Source organism: Acanthopagrus latus, chromosome 4, assembly GCF_904848185.1.
Source record: "Acanthopagrus latus isolate v.2019 chromosome 4, fAcaLat1.1, whole genome shotgun sequence".
NCBI lineage: Eukaryota > Metazoa > Chordata > Actinopteri > Spariformes > Sparidae > Acanthopagrus > Acanthopagrus latus.
Window position 1 is genome coordinate 22,486,048 of NC_051042.1, and position 26,965 is coordinate 22,513,012.

At 42.6% G+C, this 26,965-nt stretch overlaps 1 protein-coding gene across 1 annotated transcript; it reads left to right on the forward strand.

Moving 5' to 3' along the window:
• The first annotated feature begins 750 nt into the window (after positions 1-750).
• Positions 751-25,162, forward strand: aldh1a2 (aldehyde dehydrogenase 1 family, member A2). Its single transcript, XM_037095895.1, has 13 exons — positions 751-1,016; positions 9,853-9,957; positions 10,498-10,638; positions 11,089-11,218; positions 13,694-13,755; positions 14,468-14,596; positions 16,117-16,230; positions 20,274-20,376; positions 21,222-21,406; positions 21,531-21,695; positions 21,936-22,093; positions 23,981-24,055; positions 24,291-25,162. The coding sequence occupies exons 1-13, from the start codon at positions 900-902 to the stop codon at positions 24,361-24,363; spliced, it is 1,557 nt and encodes a 518-aa protein (XP_036951790.1). The 5' UTR covers positions 751-899; the 3' UTR covers positions 24,364-25,162.
• Positions 25,163-26,965: the final 1,803 nt, after the last annotated feature.

Sequence of the window (26,965 nt, forward strand, 5' to 3'; positions counted from 1 at the left end):
GGCAAATAAAGAGGACAGGGGTGAGGAAAGTGGTTTGACACCTTTATGCCACTTAGGAAATGGTTAATGGTGGCGTAAGGAATGTGTGATTTGGAGAGTAAACAAGTTGGTTCATTACTTATGCAAGGTAAAGAAAAAGAAAAGAGAAGTGAACCTTTAATGTGGAGAGCAGTCTGAAAACATGGAAATCTTGAACGTGTACGTGTGCGTGACGACTGAGCAAAGTCTAATCTGTAAGATGAAGGTCGTGATGTGATAAAAAAAAAAAGTACAGAACAGCTGCTAAATGCACATTAAGGGGGGATTTTGTATATTGGCTTCATTAGTTTTAGAGTGTGTGTGTGTGTGTGTGTGTGTGTGTGTGTGTGCAAAAGAAAAGTGATTAAAAAAAAACTTCCTGATCCATCGAGTTCACATGATTCCACACCTGTGATAAACACAAAGATCAGAAGGTGATCTCCTCCCTGGAACCACTTTTTTTATTTTATTTTATTTGACTAAGTGTTGGTAAAAAAAAAAAAAGAAAAAAAAGAAAGAAAGAAAAAAAAAGCTGTGAACTGCTGTGGAGTGAAAGCAGTGGAGAGCTGTGGTGTACCGGGAGTGTGAGGTGGGTGGGGTGGATGTGTTTCTCCTCCTCAAACACGCATGGCGGAGGTCGTTTATGTAAATGCGTGGATTTAATTTTCAAAAGGACGGCCCTTTCCCTTTTTTTCTTGCCCAATGAAAATGAACCGCGGCTGACACCTGGCTATAAACCCAGGAAGGAACCCAAAGTCCTAATCAGAAATCTGTTGAAAAAACCCCCGAGAGGCGCAGCAGGACGAGCAGACGAGTGAGAGAGAGAGAGAAAAGAAAGAGAGAGAGAGGGAGACAGAGAGAGAGAGAGAGAGACGGCCGAGATGACTTCCAGTAAGATCGAGATCCCCGGAGAGGTGAAGAGCGACCCCGCAGCTCTCATGGCATCCCTCCAGCTGATGCCCTCACCGGTGCCCAACCCGGAGATCAAGTACACCAAGGTCTGTGTCCCGTCCGAGCCGCTGAGCCTGTGCGCGTCACGGCGCAGCGTCTTTTCCTCCTGGATGTGTGTGTGTGTGTGTGTGTGTGTGTGTGTTTGGCCGTGTGTGTCTCTCAGTCCCCCAAAACTTTTTTTTCCCTCTTGAGCTAAACTTTTTTTCTGCGTGAGTGTGTTTTGCGGTGGTGGTGGGGGGGAAGCTTCAGTTATCAGTCCGCCGTGTTGCTCCTCGCAGGGCTGGAGCTGACGATCAGCCTCCGGAGCAAAAAAAAAAAAAAAAAACTTAGATTTTTCTTTCAGGGCTGATAGTTTTAAAGCTGACACGTTAGGAAAAGTCTCTGTGCGTCCACGTGCTCGGCGCAGCTCAGCGTGAAGGGATCGATAAGCTCCGGGCGAGATCAATAACGCGTGATATTTTAAAGAATTACAGCTGATTAGTTTCGTTTCTTCTTGGTTTCACTTAACTTGGTTTTTTTTTTAAAAAAAAAAAAGAGAGAGGGAGAGAGAAAGAGAGAACAACAGAGGGGAGATGTCAGCCCGCATTTTCAAACTGGAGTCATTTCAAATGTGTGATTATGTTAAAGACCAATAATTGTATTTTGTGTGTAATTAAGCCGCGTTTAATTGCAGTAAGTCCACAACAGGCGCGAAAACTTTCGTTTATAAGGGCGTGTCAAAGTCTGAGCTTGATTTATTTTTAAATAAACTAAATAATATGTGTTGATTTTGCTTAAAGTTTTAAAATATATAAGATTAAATATATATTAAAAGAACATGCTCACAAGCATAATTATTTACTGTGATTAGTGTTTTTAATTTACTTTGCACTCCAGGTGCAAAGAGAATTAAAAACACTAATCACAGTAAATAATGATCTCTGTTCAGACACAGGCCAGCCTCCTCTCAGCTCACTGGATGGAATGCCAATTAATCAAACATGTTATCAATTAAAGTTTCCCATAAAAGAAGTCAGTAAAGTATAAAATACCAAACTGAAACACAGCAAATCTTTCAGCTCCTCCGCCCTGATCACAACGCCTCACCTCAGTGGTTCCTGTGCCATTCCCCCAGCTTGTAAACTTGTTAACATAATTAATGTTACATAGCTCATGGTGATTTTAGCGATCAGTGGCAAAGGCTGAGTTTGTGTATAAACAGAGCAGCCTGAAATTCTTTCTGCCACAGCAATCACAGCAGTTTACACTACACACAGGTTAGTCAAGTCCAAAGAATTGGGCAGTGATTTAAATCAGTCTCATTATTATCTGACAGCGAGGTCGGTCCACAGCAGAAACGTTTGAGCATTTGAAGTGCAAATTATCGCCCTGCAGTCACAGAAGTATGTGGGTGGATGAAAGGTGAACTTTATTTGAGTCGTGAAACAAACCGTGCTGCAGATAAGACTAGAACTAAGTTGAAAAATTCTGTGAAAAGTCCTGTTTTCAGTAAGTTCCTCAACATTTTGTCACTGTATTATATAAACAGCTGCACAAATACTGAACAAAGCCATTATTAATCAGTAAAACATCCACATCCAGTCTATTTTCTGTGAAATTTGCTCTCATGTGAAATGTTCTGTTGCCTGTTTGATAACATCTCTGCAGTGTCCTGATATGTTTTTTTTAACACAGGCGCACACTGAAAACAGTCTGAAGTGACTTTAAGTCTTAAGATCAGGTCCTTTGTAACATCTCATTATCAGTCTGAGGATGTAACCCCGCTGCAGTTCTGCTGCTCCTGAAAAAAAAAACCATGTCTTTTTAGCTGCTGAACTGGTGTTTTTTTTTTTTTTTTTTTATGATTGTGAGACGAAAAATGCCACGTCTCCTGGAGGACACATTAACGATAGTGTGGTGGAAGTTCAATCAGTGCTTTAACTGCTCTGTGTTCACACAAACGCTCGGCGTTTTGAGAGCAAAGGGCACGCTGCTGCTGCCGCTGCACAGAGGACGGTACGTGTTCTGTAGAGCTTTTCCGTTCCCCTCGCAGCGCAGCGTGTTAGTCGAAGGGGTGGACGAGACGAGAGGTGTACAGGAAGAAATTTAGGGAGCGACTTGGTGAATTAACCCCCAGGAATTTGGATCATCCAGTCCCTGTTGGTTTGGTGGACATAGGGGGCAGAAGGGCCCTGATTTATGGGAACCCCTGGCGTGGGCTGTCCTCACACCCTGTTCCTGTTCTCCACCCCACCGGCTGCAGGGGAACAACCAGCCCTGCTCGCTGGCCTGCAGGGCGGGTGGATGGAGCTGCACAGACTCTCCTCAGTTATATTGCTCTGTTCTTAAATGTGAATCTTTTTCTAACGTTCATAGAAACTCAAAAAATCTTCAGTCATCAAGTCACCGTGACTTTTCTTTCTTTTTTTTTTTCCCTTTATTTTTGCAATGCAAAGATTACATGTGAGCGACCCTTCGAATCACAGATACCACTCTGATTACAGTATTATTACTTAACAGGTTTGCTTCTGCAGCGGGGAAGTGTGTGATATAAAAGGCTGATTGCAATCAACGTTTGCCCCTTGTCCTCTTCACCGAGTCATGAACTCCTCACCGCCAATGCCACATTGCTTGTATCAGTAAAGCTATCTTCCCCTCTGAGATTAGAGTTCTGTTATTAGTCTATAAGCTGAATAAGTAGTTTTCGCACAACCTTTCTTTTGTCGCTGAAAAGCAAAAAGGAGAAAGTCTTTCTCTCCGTTCCCCCTACCCCCACGTTTCTATTGCTGGAAGGCTCCAACAGCTGGGTTACAAGACAGAAACAGTTTAAAGGTTGATAGGACCACGAAGGAAGCCATAAATAAGAGTGCCATGATAGCTATTTATTGATGTTTTCCACTTGTGGCAGGAGAGAGAGAGAGAGAGAGAGCAGAGGCTGGGTTATGTGAATAATTAAGGCGCACGGAGAAAGTTTTCCTGCTCTTTTCTGGTGGGTGACGCTTTTGGCCTTTGTGGTTTTTCACACCATTCGGCGATAATGAGTTGTTAGAGCAGACACTTAGTGGGACAGATTTTACAGGGAATTGAAGTAACGTTGCCAAATTGCTTTGAAGGAGCAGTCTGTAAAATGCCTTTATTGTTCGAAGTGAAAGGTGAGCACGCTGAGCCTTTTGCAAACCCTTAGAAGTATTACATCGCAGTTAGCCCTCTAATAAGAGTGTGTATGCCCAAAATCTGCATTTTTTTTTATAAGTGTAGTTTGTAGTTTCATTGTTGCCTAACTCTTTAATAAGGCAGAAAATAGTCCCTCGATTATAAAGACCTAACCAGGACCAGGCTGAGGGATCAGGCCCGCTGTGGCCTCGCTCTCCGTCTGGGTGAAAGATCTCTTAATCTAATCAACAGTTGTAAATTTTCTTTGTTGCTTTGCTCATGGTGGCTTTAGTGCACTTTCACCGTAGGAACCTGCGCAGAACCTGCCCGCTGCAGGCCCGTGTATTTGCAAAAGCCGTCCATGCAGAGACATCTACTCAGTTCGGATGAATAAGAGGCTCCATCAATCTGTCACTGATTGAGATAGCACAGATGGAGGCTTGGGGCTCCCTGATGCTAGGTGCTGTCCACCGGGGTGTAAATTATGACCCTGTCTCACTGTGTGGGTTAGTGGCCCTGCCTCGCCAGAGCCTGACCTGCGGTTCTGGAGTTTTTCACTTCAAAACCGCCATCTTACTGCGATCAAGATCAAACAGAGCCAAAGTTAGGGGATACCGTGCACCTAAATGATTTATCACAACGAGCACAGCGAGGACCCCCCCCACCCCCACCCAACCCCATCCCTCCTTCTCTGGCCTTTTTGCTTACACAATCTCCCTGTTCGGCACACACACAGCCACATACTCTCTAAAACACATCTCTTGGGTTGTGACAGGGTAAGTGTGCGCCGCCGTTAATATGTCCGTTGGTGTGAAATGCCTACTCGGGCAGTGAGTGTAAATTACCATCTTAGCAGACACGTCAACATCATGTCCCCTGTCTCTTAATCACTGTTTAAGGAAGAGCAGTGACAGCGAGGTTACCATGTTAACTTCCCATACCTTCAGTCGGCAGCCCCTCCTGACAAGGAACGTGTAAATCCTTACGGTGTCATTGTGAAAAACACGGGGCTTCATAAATCTGTTTGGAGCCGGAGCAGCCTGTTTCTCGGGACAACAGCGGAGACACAAGTGCTTCTCCTCCGTGTTTATTTGTCTGCGGAGAAGCGCCACATTTCTTTAAAAAATTACTTCCTCCTCTCACCCGGTGATCCCCATGAGTAAAACTACTGTTCTTTAAACATTCGCTTGACCTGAGATTTAAAGAATGGTTAAGTACACAGGAAACCCATCAAACCTCAGACGTTCAAAGCAACAAAGAAGAAAAGAAAGAAAAAAAAAAGGCGTCCAGGAGAGGTTTTGTGTGTGTTGATTCATGAAAGTCAAACTGTGTAGCCTTCATCTTTTGCTTACTGCAGTCTTCATCATTTCATTTCAAGACTTTAGAGCAGCTTCTGATATATTATGTTCAGGGAATAATATTAATACTGAATCTAAAAAGTCTATTTTTTTCTGGTATTTTGCTTCTCTGAGAAACTTGAAAATGGAGACAAAAGTTTGGAGATTTAACTTAAAATACTTATTTATTGACTAACAATATGCCCACAACGTTTGCATTCAGCTTTTATGAAACAAACCTTAATATCCCACTTGCGGTTTTAAAGACACTTTTAAGCAATTAGGTACGATACAAGCGTGAAAAAGTCTTTAATATAAAGCTGTCTGCAGCTCCAGTGATGTGCAACATCTGTTGCGGTTTGACTACTGCATTAAAAGAGTGAATCAACTAAAAAAAAAAAAAGTGAATAAGAAGTTGTTTGTAATTACAGCCGCATGTCAAAGTGGGGCTTCTCACATAACTTCTGAGTCAGACTGAACGACTCGAAACCCCCTTTTGCCCACACACACCGACGAGACAAAGACGTTTGCCAGCCAGTGACAGCGAGGTCACTCTCGCCAAACCCGGGAGCGCAGGGTGGCATTGTCTGTGGGTGTGTGAGTGAAAAACAACGAAGGCTCCGCGGTGTCAGACATGTGGAGAGGAGCAGGGGAAAAAAACACCAGCTGGTCTCCACTTTCACATGCTCTCTCTCCGCTCACTTGTAACAGCGGCAATTATAAGAGTTTTGAAACCCATCCAGAACCAGAGAGGAAATAGAGGTCCTGTGATAGGGGAGGATATGAAACTTCCTGCGCAGACGAGTATCGCAGGTGCCCGGGTAGGATCCGTCTGGCTGTGGAATCTTGGCGTGTTGTGTATAAACACACACACATATGCATAACCCCCCCTTCTCACACAGGCCCTCCCCCTCTCTTATAAAAAAAAAAAAAGTCAGAACTTACATGTTCCTTCAGCCGTTACCATCCGAGCTGTGAGAAGAAGCAAAGAGCCAAACAGATGTTTTGTTAGCTGCAGAAAATATGTTTGGCTTTACTTGCTTCCTATTACAGTTCACTCCTTAAAAAAAAAAAAAAAGAGTTGTCACAAAAAAAATCACGCAAAGTTTTGCGAGCATCACGAACGGACGCTCACAGCTATTGTACTTTTAGTGTGTAAATCTTTCTGTGACGGACGACGGCGATTCAAACACCAGCGTTTGAATGAAAACACGGGCACCAATTAGTGGCTGACTTGAACAGAACGATCTTGTCCATACATCCTGTCTCATCCCTCCACTGTCCCCATGGCGATCCTCTGTGTCGCCCTCTCTCGTTCTCTCTCTGTCTCTGGATGATGATTGACAGCTTCTGCAGAACAGCGTGGGGAGTTGCTAAATGTTTTGCAGCTGCCCTGTGGCCCATGCAGAAAAGTCTTGACCTATATGCTTACTGCTTTGCTCTAATCCACATCAGGCATCCTCGTTACGTGTCAGGTGTCACATATCACAGCGCCCGCTGTCAGTTTGAATGTTTTGGTTTCGTAAATGAACGTTTGAAAACTAAATAAAAAACAAACAAACAACAAAACAACAAAAAAAAAACAAGCAGAAAACTGTTTATACTGAAAATGTTGTCTCTGGACACCGAAGATAAATCTCTTAGGTACTCACTGATTTTTTCAGGAAAATCTAACAATGTAACTAAATACATTTACTCAAGTACAGCACTTAAGTACAAGTTTGAGGACAACTTAACCCAAGTGTTTCTGCTACTCCACTACATTTTGGTTGCCAATATCGATGATTTAGTTACTAGTTACTTTACAGATTGTCTGCTGCGTCATCTAAAAAATTCTTAATATTGACTCCTAATTAACTCAAGTTCAGTTAAAATCAGATACTACAAGACTTTTATTCCATTACACCTCATGAGGCTGACTTTCAGTCTTATCAAAGAAGTATTTTAACACTTTATTTTCACTTCTACTTAAGTTTGACTTTTGAGTACTTCATGCAACACTTATATTTACTCAAGTACTGTGCCGCAGTACAAATGCAGTATTTCCATTTAATTCAGGTCTACATCTCACAGGCAAATGTTGTACATTTTACTCCACTGCATTTGTCTGACAGCTTGAGTTACAAGTTCCATGTCAGATTACTTTTTTTTTTTTTTTTAATAAATAAACTTTTTTTTAAAACATCTGGGATTGGCTGAAAATATGCAGCCGAAGACCTTGTTTTTCTGAGATCATAAATAGTTGAATTTTTTTTATGTGGCTCTTGTGACAAAAATATGATGATGTTATAGAATAAGATGCATCGCTGTAGATTAAACTACCCAACATCACATTTGAATAGTTAAAATGAGCTCAACCTTGAGCTCAAAGCAGCACACTTAAGCTTTTCATATTTTAAATGCACTTAGCTGATAGTTCTTTCTTTTACTTGTGAGAGATTTAAATGCAGGACTTTCACTTGCAGTGGTTCATTAGTGCAGTAATAGTACTTGTACTTCGGTAGATCTGAATACTTTCACCCCCCTCTGTAGATTTTTGTAAACACGAAACCATGATGTAAAGCGATAGCATCCACCCCGCGGGGAATGGGAAAGGAAAAACACTATTTATCATTTGAAAATGTGCACTTCATTCTTGTGTTCTTTGCGCCTCATCCAAATGATCCCAAAAAGCAATTTTAAGAAACCTTGAGAGTTGATTTACGCCTCGGTGCTGTCATCTTAATCAAGTCTGTGAATGGAACGAGACAAAAGTCCAACACCAGTCCGAGCTCAGAGAGAGGGCCGAGCCAAGCGGCGGCTGACAGTTGTCCTTTTCTGGCCATGATTTAGGTGGCGGCTCGCTCCACTGTTCTCCAGCTCCATCCGTCCTCCTTTAGCAGTGTCTTGTGAGAGGGGGTTAACGCCATGCATAAAGCTACCCACGGTCTGCATTCTTGCTCGGACTGTTCAGGCTGTCAGGGGGCTCCTCTTGATTTAGGGTGCCCCACTTCAGTGGCCCCTATAAATTTAAAAACTAATTCAGTGCTCTACAGGATTCTCTGTTTTTGTAGCTGGCCCTCTGCTCCTTATCGTTACTGACAATTTTATGAAGTGCTCTTAATGAGCGTCAGATTAAAGGTGGCCCCTGAGAAGAAAAAGAAAGAAGAAGAAGAAGAAAAAAGAAGAAGAAGAAGAAGAAGAAGAAGCCACTCCGGCCTGTGTGTGCGTAAAGGTGCGTGGGGGGTGGGAGCAATGGCTCTTGCAGGATGGTACACGCAGATACTGAGCACCTTAAACGTCTGCATGTGAGTTATTCATACGCAGGGTACACATTATGAGGCCGCGAGCCGTGGGAATGAAGAGGAGGAGGAGGCAGAGGAGGAGGGAGGCATGGTGATGTGTTTGCTCCAACAGTTTTCAGACTCCCTGGCATTTTATACCAGCCCTAAAGTAAACACTGCTAACAGTTTACAGCCAATTAAATAGTACTTAAAGGCGAGCGTTTATGGAGGTAAACATGTCGGGGAGTTCAGGGAGGATCGGGCCGGCGGTACACTTGAACCCGGCGCTCAGGTTTTTTTGCGCACGGTGCGCCTGAACTTCTCTAAAGTCGAAGGCCGGTAAGAGCACATGTATACACAGGGATAGATTTGTGCCAGCAGATGTTCTCCTTGCACTCTATCCATCAAGCAGACTGACAGCCATTAAAAACAGTGTGTGAGTAGTCTGCCTAATGGATCCAAACATGTCAGCGAGGAAAGGGGCTGTTGCGCAAGACGGGCCTATATTTGCGATTTCCAATCACACATCGCGTTTCCTTTTGTTCCACTTTGTCGTCAGCGTATGAGCGGGTTTCAAATGATTCTCGCCTTTGTAAACATTTATTTTCCTTCTTTCAGATGTTGAGTGTGTCCCGTTTCCCAGGCGGTTGTTTAACGGAAGACTCGCTTTAACGCATCACAGAAACCGAGCGCGGCACGTGTTTTATGATCTCGTAAACGAGCAGCGATGTTGTGAAACGTGTGTCTGCGAGTGTGGGGGTGGGTGGGTGGATGGTTAGGTGGGTGGGTGTGGGTCTGGTGTCTGATAGGGATTTATCTGCCCCCCACCCCTTTTGTCTGGATGGTGGAGCACTCCCCAGAGAGCAATGCTGGACCGGCAGGAATCTGTGTCCAGATTTCCAGAGATTCTCCCATATCCATTACACAAGAGCCTGGGAGAGCTGCTCGGCCAACAGGGTGGAATGAAACCATTGCTTCACATGATAGAAATACTTTGAAAAAAATAAAGAATTTAGTCAGGATCTCTCACTTAAACTCAGCTGCTTCAAATGAAATCAGTTTGAGTAAGGTTGTAAGATTACTTCACGTTGCCTTCATGATCCAAAGCCATCATTTCATCTAAAAAAAACCCTGCATTTTCCTCCCTGCAGATTTTCATCAACAATGAGTGGCAGGACTCTGTCAGCGGGAAGGTCTTTCCTGCCTGCAACCCGGCTACTGGAGAGCAGATCTGTGAGGTCCAGGAGGCAGACAAGGTACATTCTCTACAGCAGAGCATCTTCTGTCACTTCCTTTTCACTGACAACAGGGTTATTCTTCTTCAACATTTAGTATATGTTAGAGTGGATCCCTTCATCAGTGTTTGTATTTTTCTGGGCAGTGACATTACAAAAATGTGATTGGTCAGTTGCAATGATGGTCCAGGAACAGCACACCAGCATGGCAGATTGAGATTGTGCCATTGAAACAGTATGCGAACAGAACTCAAAGCTCATGCTAAAGTTTTCACAAGATGTCTCGTACGTCACTGTGAAGTCCATCTCAGTGTTTGTGCACTGGAGGACATTTCACATCACATTTTTGTTTGCTGAATATTGAACCAGGATTGATTTCCAAACTATTTGTGATGTCAGAAATCATGCCCCGCCTCTAAAAATCAGATTTTCAGAGAATTGAGCAATGAATGTGAAGCATATAGGCGGTTTGCGGTCGCTCTGGTTTTTCCTTAGTTCAGCAACACATTCACCTGTCTACTGTCTCAGGTTTGATTATTATGTTTCTTTCTTGTGTCTCAGGCTGATGTTGACAAAGCGGTGCAGGCGGCTCGTCTCGCCTTTTCTTTGGGCTCCGTTTGGCGAAGGATGGATGCATCGGAGAGGGGTCGTCTTCTTGCCAAGCTGGCTGACCTGGTGGAGCGAGACAGTGTCTATCTAGCGGTAAGAAAGCACAATATTGGCATTTCCCCCATCTGTCAATGTTTGAATGTGTATATGTGTCCTCTTTTACATTGGGTTACTACCCGATTTGTTTTATTATTTATAACAGTGCTGTAGCTGCATTGAACCTGTAGCACAACCACTACTTCTTAGTCAGTTTATAACATTTTATTCTTGTTTTATTTAGTTGGTTTTCCTGCCCATTAAAGCGTTTTTATGCCTCCCGTGAAGCACTTTGGGCCTCCTCTGTGCTTAAGAAATATAAATAAACTTACTTTGCCTTAAAGAGAACATATAAATGTAACTTAGGGGCTGTATTTGTGGTTTAGTGTTATCTTGGTGTCACATTTCACCCCTGGGAGAGCGTAAAGACTGGAACAGTATGGAATTATGGAGGATCACAAGGTTATATCACATATTTCTCAAAACGTCTCCCCCGTCTCTCTTCAGACTATTGAGTCACTGAACAGTGGGAAGCCTTTCCTGCCCACCCTGTTTGTGGACCTCCAAGGAACCATAAAGACTCTGAGGTACTTCGCTGGATACGCAGACAAGATCCACGGCACTTGTATTCCAATGGGTAAGATCCTTCTTCCATGACTACAACAGAGTTTTAGTGAAATGGACAAAAGCCTGGAGATTATTATTAAAAGATTAGTAGGATGAGTCGTGTGTGTCTGGACAAGGTGAGGCTGAGTCGTTACTGGATTGGTTGGATATCGAACCAAAATACTTTTGACTGGACTGTGTCACCATTAAGTACTTAAAACCACTGTATCATAAATTGGTTTCCTAGTCACATCCTGAAGACAGGAGCCCTTATTTATATCATGGTTTTGTTCATTTTTGCATTTACTTCAGGCAACGGTTGTGACAACCATGATCCCAAAAAGTTTGGACACTGAGTAAAACATAGATAAAAAGGAATGTGATATTTTGCTAATTGTTTTTTGTCATATACTCCATTGATAACAGTATGAAGACAGGACATTTTTTTATGAATGGAAGTTAATTGGATCTTACATTTTCAGAAACACTGAACCCCGTCAGTGAAAAGCCAAGCGGCCCGATCCCAACAGACTTATACTGAAATCTTAATAAAATGAAATACAAAATGATTAAATAAGAAGTAAACTTAAAGGTTTACAACAGTAGTAATTCAACATGTAAAGTATATATCTCAGATGTGAACCGCACCGCTGCTGAATATCCTCCCGTTGTCCTTTAAAGATAAATGATAAAATAGTTGGATGTTTCCTGGTCGTGACATGACGGAACAAACAAATAAACATAAGCGTGTGTTTTTTTAGACCCAGCTCATATGAAATCACCCAACCTAAATCTCTGAAAGGTGTGTTCACAGGTTCCCCTGTAGTGAGTAAAACCACAGAAAAATAGCCTAATTATTGTTGTATCTCAGTCATTCAACAAAATTAGCCTACTAGCTGTACTGAGCAAGCTAAGCTAAGAAAAAGCAAATAACCCAAAGACACAGTGGAAAACAAGACCCCACTGCCACCAACGCAACAGAGTGTCTTGGGTGCTCTCCTTGAGCTCTGTTTTGGTCCCTACCAACTCCTGAGGGAAACATCTGGCTCTTTAGCTGCTAAATCTTTCACTGTATTCACCAGCTAGTCATTAATTCTGTCTATTAACAACAACATGAGTGAGAAAACCAAAACAACGACCTGAAAGAAACTAAAATGCTCAACCTTATACATTACACGTAATCATTTGATCCTTTGTTATTATGGAGATGTTAATCAGCACAAATTCGAGAAATCTGGGGTATTAAGTCGAATGAAAATACATGGTTTTGAAGAAAAATTAAGGCCCATACTCAGCAAACATATTAAACTGGCCATCAAATCAAACGCTATCATTGTCCTGAGGAGGCTGCCATCGCTACTGACATGGGAGGTGGAAAAAGGGGAACTCTGAATGTCTGTTTCAACAGGAAGCACAAAAAAAGGAAATAGAATAAGAGAAAGGACATGGGAAATCTGCTGATACCACTGTAATGTCCCTCTAAAAGCTTCTCTTATTCGCTGCTGCCAAACCAACCCCGGTGAGCATTTTCCCAGAGCTTTGGTTTGAGCTTTATTGCACTAGTAGACCTTCAGAGAACATAAACAAAGGTGTCCCTGTAGCCTGTAGGATGCAAGTTGCTATTTTTTTTGTTCACCTGTCGGGATGTAGTGCAAGACATCTAACCAGCAGCCACCTCTCAGCATCTCTCCGCCTCGCACGTTATGCCGAGCTTATTGTGTTCGACTCTATCGCAAACAGTGTGAAATGAATGGGGAGAGTCATTGTGTGGAGCACCTTTGGCTACGCAGTCCGGTATAGCTTACATTGCTCGTTCCAAATTGAAACATAAGTCATTTGCAGGCGTCATACTTTCAAACAAAGCTCGAAGATACCCGAGTTTCTCCTGAAAATCTCTTGTCTAATAGGTTTATAGTTTCGTTCTCCAAACAATAACTGTTTGGAAAGGCCCTACATCCACTACAGAAATAAGGAACAAGTTTGACATATGGGAATCTTTACTGCAGTGTTGCGTCCATTGTTACACCGAAAATGATTATCTGGCTTGTCATCTCACATTGATCATTCCAGTCCAAACGCAGTATTAGGCAATGTTTCATCAGCTGACGACTGTTGTAACAAATTTAAACACACATTTCTCAATATCAATTGTTTTTGTGGGGAATGAACAAGCATGGCACACCCTCAGTAAGTACCTCCTTTTACTTAAGTAATGCAAGAAGAATGAGCAAACCTTTCCAGCATAACACCCATCTCTATGACCTAAAACTGTTACACACATGCCTGCGCTGTAGGAAATGTAATCTCTCACCAGGGTAAAGTCACCAGGAATGTTGTGTGTGGATTCGTTTACAAATTAACATGTTGAGTCAACAACAGCGGGGGTATCAGGTGCTGACATTTTTCATGTGTTTCGGGCTTTAAACTACTAAAGCTCGGAATGACTAACACTGGTTTCTCGTGTGCGTGTGTGTGTTTGTGTTCATGCATGTGTGTTCCTGCACAGATGGAGAGTATCTGACATTTACCAGATATGAGCCCATTGGAGTCTGTGGACAAATTATCCCTGTGAGTATTTCCCCCTTCCTACAAGTGACATGCATGATGGATACAAATGGACACAAGGGCTTGAAGAGATAAGAGCGAATTTGCAAAGTTTAAAAAGAGATGTCGTCGGTTGTTAGTCTGGCCTGTTTGTTGAATCACATTCTGCATTTTCCGGTAATTCCCTGACAGTCACTGTTTATTCGGCTAAATCCTGCTGGTAAGCCCCAAAAATAACGGTGCCAGCGAGCTTGAGTAATAGAGACGGAGACGTGCGAGGCAGAAGAGTGAGCTAAAGGGATTTCATAGAGTGGGTTTTGAGGAAAGGAGAATGGTGAGAAAGGAGTAAAAGATCAAGGAGAAAGAGACACTGTTGATTGTGCAAGAGTGCAGAAAGCGTGTGGTTCTGCGTTGAGCCCCATGGGCTCCTGTGCAAAGCAGAAATAACACAGGCCTGTGTGTTGTACAGTGATATGGGTTTATTGCACATGTGTTGCAATTTCCCGGCTTTCTCAGAATACTGTGGGAAGAGAAAATACTGTACAAGTGCCGAGAACATTTTCTCACTTGACTATGTTTAGACAGAGTGAAAATGAGAGTAAGTGACTTAAGAGCGATGAGTTATTGAGCTTGACTTGTGACCACCCAGTGTGTCAGTCAGATGCATGATGTCTTTTTCCGGTGTGTGTGTGTGTGTGTGTGTGTGTGTGTGTGTGTGTGTGTGTGTCATGCACAGTGGAACTTCCCTCTGATGATGACAGCATGGAAGCTGGGACCAGCGCTCGCATGTGGAAACACTGTTGTCCTCAAGCCGGCCGAACAGACACCGCTCACCTGCCTGTACATTGCGGCTCTCGTCAAGGAGGTAATTGACAGGATCGCTCACTGCCAGCCACAATGAGTTCACATGTTCAAAGTTAAAGCTCCAGCATACTGAATCAGAATCACTTACAGGTTTGCCAAGAACACAAAGTTCACTGGGAATCTGGCAAACACTTTATTTGGATAGTCTAATGTTAGTGTAACCACGAGGTGACAAAAAGCAGATGTTTAACCAAGTGTCACTTGAATATCTGGTGCATCCTTTCAGAATCAGTCATTAAAAAAATAAATAAATAAAGCTTAAAGGGCCAGTTCACTGAAATCACAACAGAACATTTTTAGCAGATAGTTTGGATTTAATTAGCTAAGGTGATGAAATTTTAATCAGAGATTATTGCAGCTGCCTCAGTACAACAGAGGTCAACATGGTACTTAAAGTGTCCAGAAATTCCACTTTAAAAAGTCAACATACCTCCCTGTGAGCAGACTCTATGGTGGCTTTGGCAGGCAAAACACAACAAAAAAAGCTTTGACCCTCATGGCCCCTTGTGGTTTTCACAATAACTGAGATGAAAACGATGTTAAGTTGAAACAAATCTTAACACAGACCATTCTAGTGAACTGAACTAGAGTGAAAGTGGACTAGATTGAATTTAGATTCATTAGATGTATCTAGATTAGATACATTTTAGTCAACCTGTCTTCATACCTGAAAGACTGAACAGGCCACAACAACATAAATGTATGTGCCCCTTGTGGTCACGTGGTCAACACTGTGAAAACAGTTTGGTTAGGTTTAGGAAAAGATGCTTCTTTGAATTAAATCAAACACTTCATACGTATACCTTATTATATAAGAATTGGCCCCTTCTTGAATTCATGCGTCAAACAAATAGCTGGTGACATATAAAGAGAGGAACCACTTACTGCTAGCTCAGTTAGCCATGTAGTTAGCACAGTTAGCGATGTAGTTAGTTGGTCCCAACTGGAAGCTAAGCATGCTATCTTCAGTAGATACTGTGTCTCTTTAACACAACGTCCAAATTCTTACTTTCTCACAGTCTGGAGATAATTTACATACTGCTCCTTTAGGTTAGGTACGTACGTATAAGACCACTGACACACAAAGCATAGGCAAACCATAACAGAGCTTCATGTACAGTGCAGCTTGGACAGTAAAACATTAAATACAACTAATTCAAGCACATAGTATGTGCAGTGCATTATATAGTAGGTACAGGGTCATTGAGTGTGTAAGTTAGGGGTAAACACATGATGGGGTTAAGCAGGATAGGAACAATGCATCACAAGTTTATGTAGAGAAACCTAATAACGCTGTACAAATCTCAGTGTCCACATCCTCCCTGTCTTCCCCCTGTTCTCTCTGACCTCGCCTCACTTTGGAGACTATCTGTCTGTTGCCTTCTTCTTTTTGATGTTCAGTGCGTTCTCTGCTGGTAGGGAGGTTGGGTTGGGTCCGGATTCCCCCACACCGCCTGTGGTTTTGCTTGGCTCTGCTGTCATCTCCGCTAAAGCTTGTTTCCTCTCATATTGTTTTGACAGGCCGGGTTTCCACCGGGAGTCGTCAATATTTTGCCAGGATTCGGGCCAACGGCAGGAGCTGCAATCGCTTCGCACATGGGCATAGACAAAGTGGCTTTCACGGGATCAACCGAGGTACTTTTCTCTAATAAAGTGGTTCAGATCAGCAGCTGTCTAATGCCTGCTTTTTGTCAGCAAGTGACACAGTGGCCAACATGTGCAGAGCATAAGAGCGAGGCTGGGTAATTAGGGGACGTTGTGTGCCTGTATTGAAGTCTAAATGATAAACATCTTAGTTGAGCAGCGTGCCCTGTCATTACCGCTTGTGACAGGAGGGCTCTGATTTTATCTCACACACATGCAGTATACAAACACATCTCTCTGAAGTGCTGCCCCTCTTCTGTTTTCCTTTGCTGGACTAACTAACGTCTGTCATTGAGCTCGCTGTCAGGACGGACACACACACACACACACACACACACACACACACACACACACACACGGGATAAACCCTTGCAGCTCTGCAGGGACAGGGAAGTAGTTAATGGCAAGCTCAATCATCAAGGACAGACCATGTTAGGTGTTGAGCGCTCCGAGGTGTTGCGGTCCACATGCATTCCAGGGAGCAGCCAGAGTGACAGCAGATTCCTTCTCTGCAGATCATTTATAAACATCTGTTATTTCTAACTGCAAACGAACCCCTCTGGTAAAGCCATTTACAGCAACACTAATGTGGAATTTATGTTATGATGGGACCAGTCTGCATTTCACATGTATCTGCATTACATGAGCCAGGTTTATGTGATGTCCAGATTAGACTTGGTTTCTGGAGGTGTCTGTGTAGACTCCGGTGGCACGTGGGAGAATCAGCGTGCATGTTAGCCTGTTTACACCTGGCATGAACACACGTCTCGGATGATCCAGTCGCAAGTGGACAGGTCAGTTCACACCTGGCTTTGCAACACGTCTCGAGTGACCACTTGTGATCAGATCTCACTACCTAGGACACAGGGACGGATAGAAACAACACACTTTTTTTATAACAAGGCCCAAATAATGAAGAAGTTGTTATAGATGGTATTTGTCAAAGTTTATAAAGTTTCTCCCGACTGTAGCTGTCTTGTGTAATTATCAGATGTGACGCGCAAATTGAGGTTTGTTTAATCTATTAGCTCACTCTCTGTATGACCCACGGGGAACATTTGTCCCAGTCTGTGCCCTTTCACAGAAAATTGGAGTTCAGTTCTGTAATTGTCACAGAAACCACAAGTAGCTTGTATAGGAAATTGAAAACAACAGCTCTGACAAATCTGATGACCCACCTCCCTGACTTACAAAGAATGTTAATCGCTGGATTGTCTGACAGTTCGAAAGAAGCCTCCCATCTGTATAGACCAAAGAGAGAAGAGAATCAGTTTGGCACCCACAGATGATGCATCTGTCAAAACTCCCTGGACTCAGTGGAGATGCTTTCAAGCAACATGTTTTTGGAGCGATGCATCAGGCAGCAGTGTGACATCATGGCCATCTTCCAAAAGGCACTTCCTGTGAATCCCACTGGAGAAGGCCGGACAGTCAGTGAGGTCACTTTTTTCTTTTTCTCCCAGAAACCATCTGCTCCACAGGAGTTCAGAAACATCACACACCTATAAACCAACCTGGTGATCGCCTTGTGTGTCCCACCAGCTCGCAGCGCACCGCCACACCAATATGGGATCATTAACAGCTTGAATTATGGAATTACTTTAGTTCAGGTGTAACAGGAAAACATTTTTATAGAAGATTCCATTACATATGCGTGAGACATTAGAGAATATGAAAAATACTGTTGAGCTTTGTGCCTCCTCCTGTAGGCAGAGGTTCCTCAAATGCAAAATGCTAAAGCCTTTTTGGGGGGTACTTCCTGTAGCTTGGCAACATCTTCTTTCCTTTATCATAACGTCGTGATTGAACATTTCCTTTGTGAGTGGCCCATTTCTTCTTAACTAGTTTTCCTGTTGTTTCATGTGATCTGGAGTCAATTACTGAGAGAATGAGCCAGTGCTGGAAGAGACGGCTGATGCCCAGACAGTGAGTCACCGCACTGTAGTAGCGGGGGGTGGGGGGGGGGTGACCACGGCAGCTCCTCACAGGCTGGAAGGTGGTCGTGAAGCTACAGGTGGATATCAGGGCCACAGCTCATCCTTTGCACTAACTCACATGTGGCCATGACTCCACACGGAGGAGTCTTGCAGCCCAGCGTGATTCCTCTACCCTTGAATAAACACACGCTAGTCTCCCCTTAGTCAGCCTCTTTGTGTTTCTGATCAAAGACAGACAAAACACATCAGAAACATGAAGCCTGGCCAAGTATTGTGTTGCTTTTATACAGCTTACTTACAGTACAAGCCACAACGCAGGGTTGATTCCGCTCTACCCTTTTGTTTTCTGCTATATCATCTTATAGCCACTTAAACAATAGAGAATATAGCGAGAGAATATGAGACTTTTCCATGTTGTAGGTGGGGGTTTTTGGAGGGTATTTTCCCACTTTATCCCGTCAGTACTTTGTGGAAAATAAAACAGAAAGTATGAGTAACAGGAAGATGAACACTTGTTTAGGGTGTAGTGTCGTGAGGGAGGTTTGCGGGGTTTCTCAGGCTTGTTATCTTTTTGTTATCTAGAGTTAATGTAATATGTTGTAACATGGAAAAGATTCCTGTTGGAGCAGCTAATTCACTCCACTGCTGAGACTTTTGACCACATCATCACTGACACTGCCATTTTCTATCAGTATTAAAGGAGCAGCTCAACATTGTGGGAAGTGCATTTGATTTCTTGTTGAGGGTTGGCTGATAGAATTGTACATTAGATAAGGTGTGAGGTGTTATCGATGACATTCAGCCCCTAAATGTGGAATTCCATTGTTTTTTTCCACCAAGTGGCAACTATCAAAACTGTTGAAGAATGGAAAATGGGGCACAGTACCGCTAATGCTCGCTAACTAGCTTGTTATACATGATAAAAAGGCTATTATGACAACTTTTTGGTTTCACGGGGGGTTGTGTGTAATCAGTGAGATTGAGAAGTGAAGGTAGGTGGATTACCTTCAGTCAAAGCCACGCTAGCTGTTTCCTCCTGTTTCCAGTCTTAGTGCTAAGCTAAGCCAAACTAAGCTAACCTCCTGCTGAATCTCCTCATCTAACTCCCAGAAAAGAAGTATAATTTCCAAAATGTCAAACTTATCCCTGACAGAGCAATATCAGCTGTTTTGCATGTTTTGGCCTATCTTCTACAAGCGATTTATACTTTACATCATTGCTAACGAACAAGTTTCCAAAACCGTTTGAGTTTATTTTGTCTTTGATTGCAAGGCATTTACTGGACATCGTAACTGTGAGGAATCAAAATACAGACTTAAACTGCCTTATTATGATAATAATGTCATAACATTGTCATATAACAGAAACAAATGCAGATTACGCAAAAAATACACAAATGTTGAGTCTGCTAGTCTATTTTCACATCATAAGAAAACAAATAAAAGTCAATGGCGGCCACTGACGGCAAAGCAAATGAAAAGAATGAAGCATGAAAGAATCTAAAAATTCATAGCTTGTGTTTGAAAATGGTCAACAAAGATTTTACTTATGTAAACATGCAGAAAGACTGGTATGGTCTCTTAAGACAAGTGGCTTACTCAATGACCATATCAAGCAATGCTGTCCCTCAGTGTTTTATCTGTTGGTTTTCCTTTTGTTATTTGATATTATCCTCCGTGATAAGGAGTAAAGAGGAAACAGGGACGATAGAAAGATAAAGAAAAACCACAGCAGATCCCTTGTCGTCGCCTTTATTGACACACCAGACCGGTTTCATACCAAACCCCCCTCCTGTCTCAAATAGTCGGATCACAGAACACCACCCACACACCTTGTGGTTACTTCTTCCTGCCCTTCATTAGACATCAGATTCCATAATCGGCTGATACATCTTTTTGTTTTCCTGTGGCCGTCTCCAGAAAACCTGTAATAGATATTTGTTCTGTGTGTTTGGAGAACTCATGTTTCAGCTGCTCTGCCGGTGCATTCCCTGTTTGGAGCTAACCAACCTCTCTAAGCTATTTTAATGGCTTCGGCTGATTTACTGATCTGGCCTGCATCTCTCTGAGTAAACCCCTGATCTGCTTCCTCTTCTAGGTCGGCAAGCTGATCCAAGAAGCAGCTGGGAAGACTAACCTAAAGAGAGTGACGCTGGAGCTGGGAGGAAAAAACCCCAACATCATCTTTGCTGATGCTGATAGTAAGTTTTCAACTATTGTTGTTGATTCAGAGCTTCATTTACCTGTCACCCTCACACGGTGGTCCGTCACTATCATTATTTTGTTAAGTTCCCCTTTTCAGGACCTCAGTCTGTGGATAAACACAGATTGTCACATGGAGTGACAATCTTAACGTGCTCAAGAGCTTTGTAGTGCTATGAAAACCTGTGGATGGATGGGTTTCATATAAATTCTAAGTGGCTCACCAAACTGGGGGTGGCGAGTCTTTCAAATGCTTTCAGCAGCCGTGAGAGGGGCTCCCCAGGCCCTGTAAATCAGGAGAATGGGCCCTGACTCCGTCGGGTGCTTCAGCCGAGACCCATAAATCACAGGGGTCCGTTAACTCTTTGTGTGCAACAGCAGGGTCCTGTCTCTCAGGTGTCAGGTATCAGATTTGCACAGGATAGCGCCAATAAATATGTGGGCAAATTGTGTAACGATATACTCCACACATCACTCAGTTTTTTGTGTGTAGATGAGATGATTAAATGCTGACCTTTTTCATGATCAAACAGTATTCATAAGTTATTAATTAAACTCATGATTTAACCTATGATGGTGCTCAGTAGAGCACATACCTCCTGCGGTTGTCCCCTTCAAACTCTACCTCCTTTTTTTTTCTACAAGATCCATACGTTATACCCTGAGAACTTAACAAAAATGTAAAAGAAATCTTGAGACACGTCCTCCCTTCAAGTTTTTCGAAAAAATCTGCTCTGTAGTTTTTCTGCTGACAAACCAACCAACCAACAAACGGTCACATAACCTCCTTGGTGGAGGTTAAAAAAATGGGGTAGTTTCTGACCAATTGTTATTTTATTCTCAGTGGATCTGGCTGTAGAGCAGGCCCACCAGGGCGTGTTTTTCAATGCCGGCCAGTGCTGCACAGCAGGCTCTCGCATCTATGTGGAGGAGCCCATATATGATGAGTTTGTCCGGAGGAGTGTGGAGAGAGCCAAGAGGAGGATAGTCGGCAGCCCATTTGATCCCACTACTGAGCAGGGTCCGCAGGTGAGTTCAGCACAAAAGTAGTTTCTCTTTTTATCGCTCGATGCATCTTCCACTCTCCCGACCTTTCTTTAATTATCTCCACGGCCCGGGGATCTGATGTAATGTGTCTTCTCCTCCCCCACAGATCAGTCGGGAGCAGCAGAATCGTGTGCTGGAGTTTATCCAGAGTGGCATCAGTGAAGGAGCCAAGCTGGAGTGCGGAGGCAAAGCTCTGGGCTTGAAAGGGTTCTTCATTGAGCCCACTGTTTTCTCTAATGTGAGGGATGACATGCGCATCGCCAGAGAGGAGGTACGAAGCTATAAACAACTGGGGATTTTGTCAGCTCCAGCACATCTAATGCATGTATACCTGCAAGAAAAACAGTTGTGGAGGAAGTGGTACTCTTTAGTCAAGTGAAAGTAGTGATACCACAATATAAAAAACATTTTATTCAAGCGAATGTTCTGCGTTTAAAACTGTTAGTGCTAAAGTGTTTCAGATATCATAATATGAAAAAGTAACAAACCTTCACATTTGATCTGCTTACAGATTTTTGGCCCCGTCCAGCAGATCATGAAGTTCAAAACTATCGAGGAAGTGATAGAAAGAGCCAACAACACAGATTATGGTCTTGTTGCGGCTGTTTTCACCAATGACATCAACAAAGCCATGACCGTGACCACAGCCATGCAGGCTGGCACTGTCTGGTAAGTTTCATCTGCTGTGTTTTCTTTTAGCTGCAACAAGTAATATTTTTCATGTGGAAAGTATCAACCATCTCAGAAAAGACTCTGGCATCCAGGAACTGTTGACTGGCTCTGTGCCACCTCACTATCATTACACAAGCCACAAAGAAATGTTTTCCTTCCTTTTCTTCACTTTTTTCCCCCCTCAGCTCAGACATTCGAGATGTAAATATATCAAAAGCAACGTGTCAGTGCAAGACAACGATGCAAAAACTGAGCTTGTAAATGTAAATCGACACCCTCATTTTATAATTATGTATAAATTAGTGTATGAGTAGAGTATAAATGAAATGGTCATAAAACATCACCTCTTGATTTCACCTGAAGTCGTGTTTCTTCTATAATCACCTGCAGATGGCTGTAAGCAGGCGTAGACGTATAGCTAACAGGCAGCATCTGCCAAGAATTTCTCACCACATGTCATACTTGACTGCAGTCCTCTGCCAGCTGAGGAAACATTTTCCTACTTCGTCCGTCATTCTGAGTGCTGATCATTCACCGTCCAACTTATCTTCATCTGTTGAGGATTTTGTTTTGGGACCTTGAGACGTTTTTGACCATCTTCTCCCCCTCCACAAATCCTGGCTATTACAAACAACATCACACCAAATAACACAATGACGGCTTGTCATCGAAGACGTTTTTTGACTGACAGACAAACAGCAGTGACTTCAGTCGTCTCCTGATCTTATAGATGTGACTTTTGCATGTTGACTAAGGTGACACCCTGAGGAATTCTCCTTTAGCCCTATATCTAAAATTAAGTCTGATCATTAGATTTCTTTTGTAGACGTCGCAAGAACACCTTCACCAAATCACCATAGATGAGGCTAGGTGTCTGCTGGTGGTAGCTTCGTATTTACTTTATAGGCATAATAGTGGTATCAGTCTTCTCATCTAACTCTCAGGTGAATAAGCATATTTTCACACATGTTGCACATCAATGGATACTTAACCGCCACACTGACAACTGGAGGTTGATGAAATCAGCAAACTTGTTGTCATTTTCTTCTGAGCTGTGATGTTTGAATGAATATACTCCAACTTGCTGTTCTGACGATATTACTAGCATTTTTGATATCCTCACAACAGCTACAAACTCGGACTAACGGCCAGTTTTGGGTAAACTCCAGTTGACATTTTCTTAAGTCTATTAGATTATTAATGCAAAACGACCAAACATGCATTTTAGAGGTATTAAATGTATACTATTTGAAATAAAACCTGGAATATAAAGACCATTTTTATGACCACTAGTGTGTGATGCAGGGGTTTACTACCAAGTTATTGTAAACAAACATTGTTGGTGGTTCTGTTCAAAGTCAGTTCTCTCTCTACCATCTCTTAGTACCTGCTCATCAAACAGCCACAACTCCTCAGTTTGAATCGTGTCTCTCTGTGTTAAGGGTTACCGTATAAAAATTCACCTAGCACAGAATTCTTCCCCCGTCCTTCCTAGGATCTTCTCAGTCAGACTTTTGTATGGCTGGAAACTCTTTGTCTTTAGGCTGCACCGATCCAAAAGTTTTCCCATTTCTACTCGACCTCAACTTCAATCTTCTTTGCATCCATTCAGTCTTTCTTTCCCACCCAAGCGCCTGCAGTGGGTGAATTCACAAATATACAACCTGACAACTCTCAGCTGTGTTTGTTATATAATGATGGAATTATGTTGTTAAACCCAGATGGTTTCCAAAACAGCGATGACAAAGACTTTACATTTTAACATCGGTCTTACTGCATGCAGCTGTAGCACTACCGCTTTGGACAAAGTTATGTGCCATTTTATAACAGCAAGCCACATGAGTCAAACACACAAGAGTGATCAATGTTTTGTGTATTTCCCAGGATAAACTGCTTCAACGCTCTCAGCACACAGTGTCCATTTGGAGGATATAAGATGTCTGGCAATGGACGTGAATTGTGAGTATGACTTGGTTTCCTGCCCACTAAATATTACTAATACTGACTCTGTGCTTTGAAAGGCTATTTTCAGAAATTGCTTAACATCACATAAATCTTCATCTAAGAGGATATTGCGATGTTTCTACATCAGGAGCCTCCCGCAGTGTATACACTATATTTCAAAGTGGCTGAGGGGATGATAGTTTAGATAAAACGAGCAGCATTGTGACCATTTCCTGTTGTCTGTTTTCAGGGGAGAAAGCGGCTTAAAGGAGTACTCAGAAGTGAAGACCATCACGATGAAGATGGTCGCCAAGAACTCTTAAGGCAGCCACACTTTTTTGGGAGGAGGTCCTCATCACTGACACTGCTTCCTGTCGGTCCGTCCGTGGTGGCAAACCACATTACCATCAAAACCAGTTACCTCCGCGGTAACTACAGGCTGTGACCACTCGTCAACTCCGCAATCGCTCACCACGGACACACCAATCTCCACCCGCCTTGAGTTTGTGGACTGTCTCTAGTCTAACTGACAACCACTGAACTACCCCCATAATATATACCTCCTCCACTAACTACACTTAAGCACTCACAGAGACGATGGGGGAGGCTGCAAACCCAAATAACATCCCCCCTCCCAGCCGATAAACCCTGATCTTCACCCCCACAGTTGCTGGATGCTCAGAGACTCAGTCGCCGCACTTGCAATCAACCCTTTACTAGCAACTTGTCACGTGTTGGGAGGCAGTTTTTCTTTGTACTGTGCGGTATGATCGTCAGAAACCTCATGTGTCATTGTCTTGGTAGAACTTACGCAAGCATGTCAGCTCATTCAAGACCACTGGTGTCGTCAGCCTCAGATATGAATGGATGAAACGTTAATCCACAGTTAAAATTGATTTCTAATTGTCTTTGTTTATATTTTAGCTTGTATGACTTAACACTGTATGTCGACCTTTGACTGATGTAAACGTGAAGATTTTAACCTCTTAAAAGCATTTTACTCTCACCTGCTAAAAGAGGAGTAGATGTATTTTTAAACATTATGTAACTGATTTTCATTGATGTCCATCTATGTTTATGTTTATACAATCATATGCTATGAAATTATAAAATTACCATAGATTTTTCAGTAAAGACTTTTTTTTTTACTGAAAACCTGCTTTTTTCCTGTGTGTTCACTCTGTTTTTCATTCATCTGCTCATGAGGTTGCACATTTCACAGTTTAATTCAGGACTTACATCTTATTGTGTGCATACTGCATTAATCAGAGATAAAAACGCTGCTGCTGAACCTCAGAGACATTAAAACATTAAGACTGAAAGTACTGATGCATCTCAACAGGAAGCAAACAGGCCCAAAGAGTGTCATGGAATAAAAGTGCAACACTTCTTGAACATGGTAATGAAAATCATATTCAAATAGAAAAGTAGTTATAGTTATTTCAGATTTTTTTCTTTTGGGCTTAAGGGCTCCTTAATGCCGGCAGCTCCACCACTAGTCTCAGATGATACTTTGAAAGCATGGTGGAAATAATAAGATGATCAGTCACTTAGTTCAACCCTTTCACCAGAATAACGTTGGTCAAATAGGGGTCAGTATACCAGAACAACTGCTAAATGTCGCTGCCCTTGGCTAGTTGGCTTAGTTAGCTGTGTGGCTAGCAGTTCAGACTTGAAGCCCAAGGACCAGCGGCGTGTTGGTGTTTACACCACTAGCACATAACTGCTTGGACAGGCAGCTGGTTAGCATGCTAACATCAATAGATATCTCTGAGACGCTATACAAAATGTCAAAACTGCTGTTTATCCACATTCTGTTTATAACATTAGCATTAACATAGACTTTTTTTCTTAATCACTATCATCATCGTCATCATCATCATCTGAAATTCCTACATATTGCCATTAGACTCAGTAACCACTTGGTTAGGGTCAGGAAAAGTACATGTTTTGGCTCAGCTGTTTCCGTCACAAAAAACACAGCTGGAAAACGTTCCTACATTTTGTTACAAGTTTCCAATGGTTTCACGCTTACAAATGTTGGAATCTGCCCTCGAACACTGGTCTCTTGCTTCACAGCCATCTCACCAGTTATCACACCACCAGTGTCCCCTGCACCTCCTGACATGAAAGCCAGCTCTTATAGAATCACATGCAATGTGAACATGATAGGAAACACAGTGCAGATATCATACAAACTGAATGTATCTCCAATATGAACATTTTGTTCTGGTGACCAGGCTGGAGACACTGCTACATAAATTTCACAGAGGTGTAAAGAGTGACAAAAAAATCTAATATAAAGAGGAAATCCACAATAAAATCCAACACTATGCAGCACACAAGATATTTTCATAAACTTGGGTTTTCTTAATGTAGTTTGGCTGGCTCTTCAGTATGTAGTAGACATGTCACTGGGAGACTGACGTGTTCCGGAGGGTCAGGACCAGCAGAGGTGAGGGGGAGGGCCGAGCAACTTCCAAGGCCAGAAGTTACTTAATAACAACTTTTACTCACATGGCCTGAAGCTGGTTACTTAACAGCACAGGTGTCTTTATGTAAATTTAGCCATTGCTAGATCGTCTGAGTACAGATGCTGCAAAAACAAAAAATATGTACTGACGAGAACAGATAACACTGACTGAAAGACTAGATACAAATATTCACCCCTAACCTCTTTGAAAGGCTAAACAAATGCTTACAGGCCTTTCTCACAGCTGACTGTCTCTCTTCACACAGCAGGAAAATACAGGCGTTACTGATGACATTAACAATATCTCTGTTGTATCCAGGTGTCCCAGCATGGGATTGGGATGTTGAAATTAAACTGTGAAGGCAACATTTGAATTGTTTAACACAGAATCACACACAGATTAGTGTGATCAGTTTAAAGGCCGATAATCACTTCTCATCCATATGTTTATC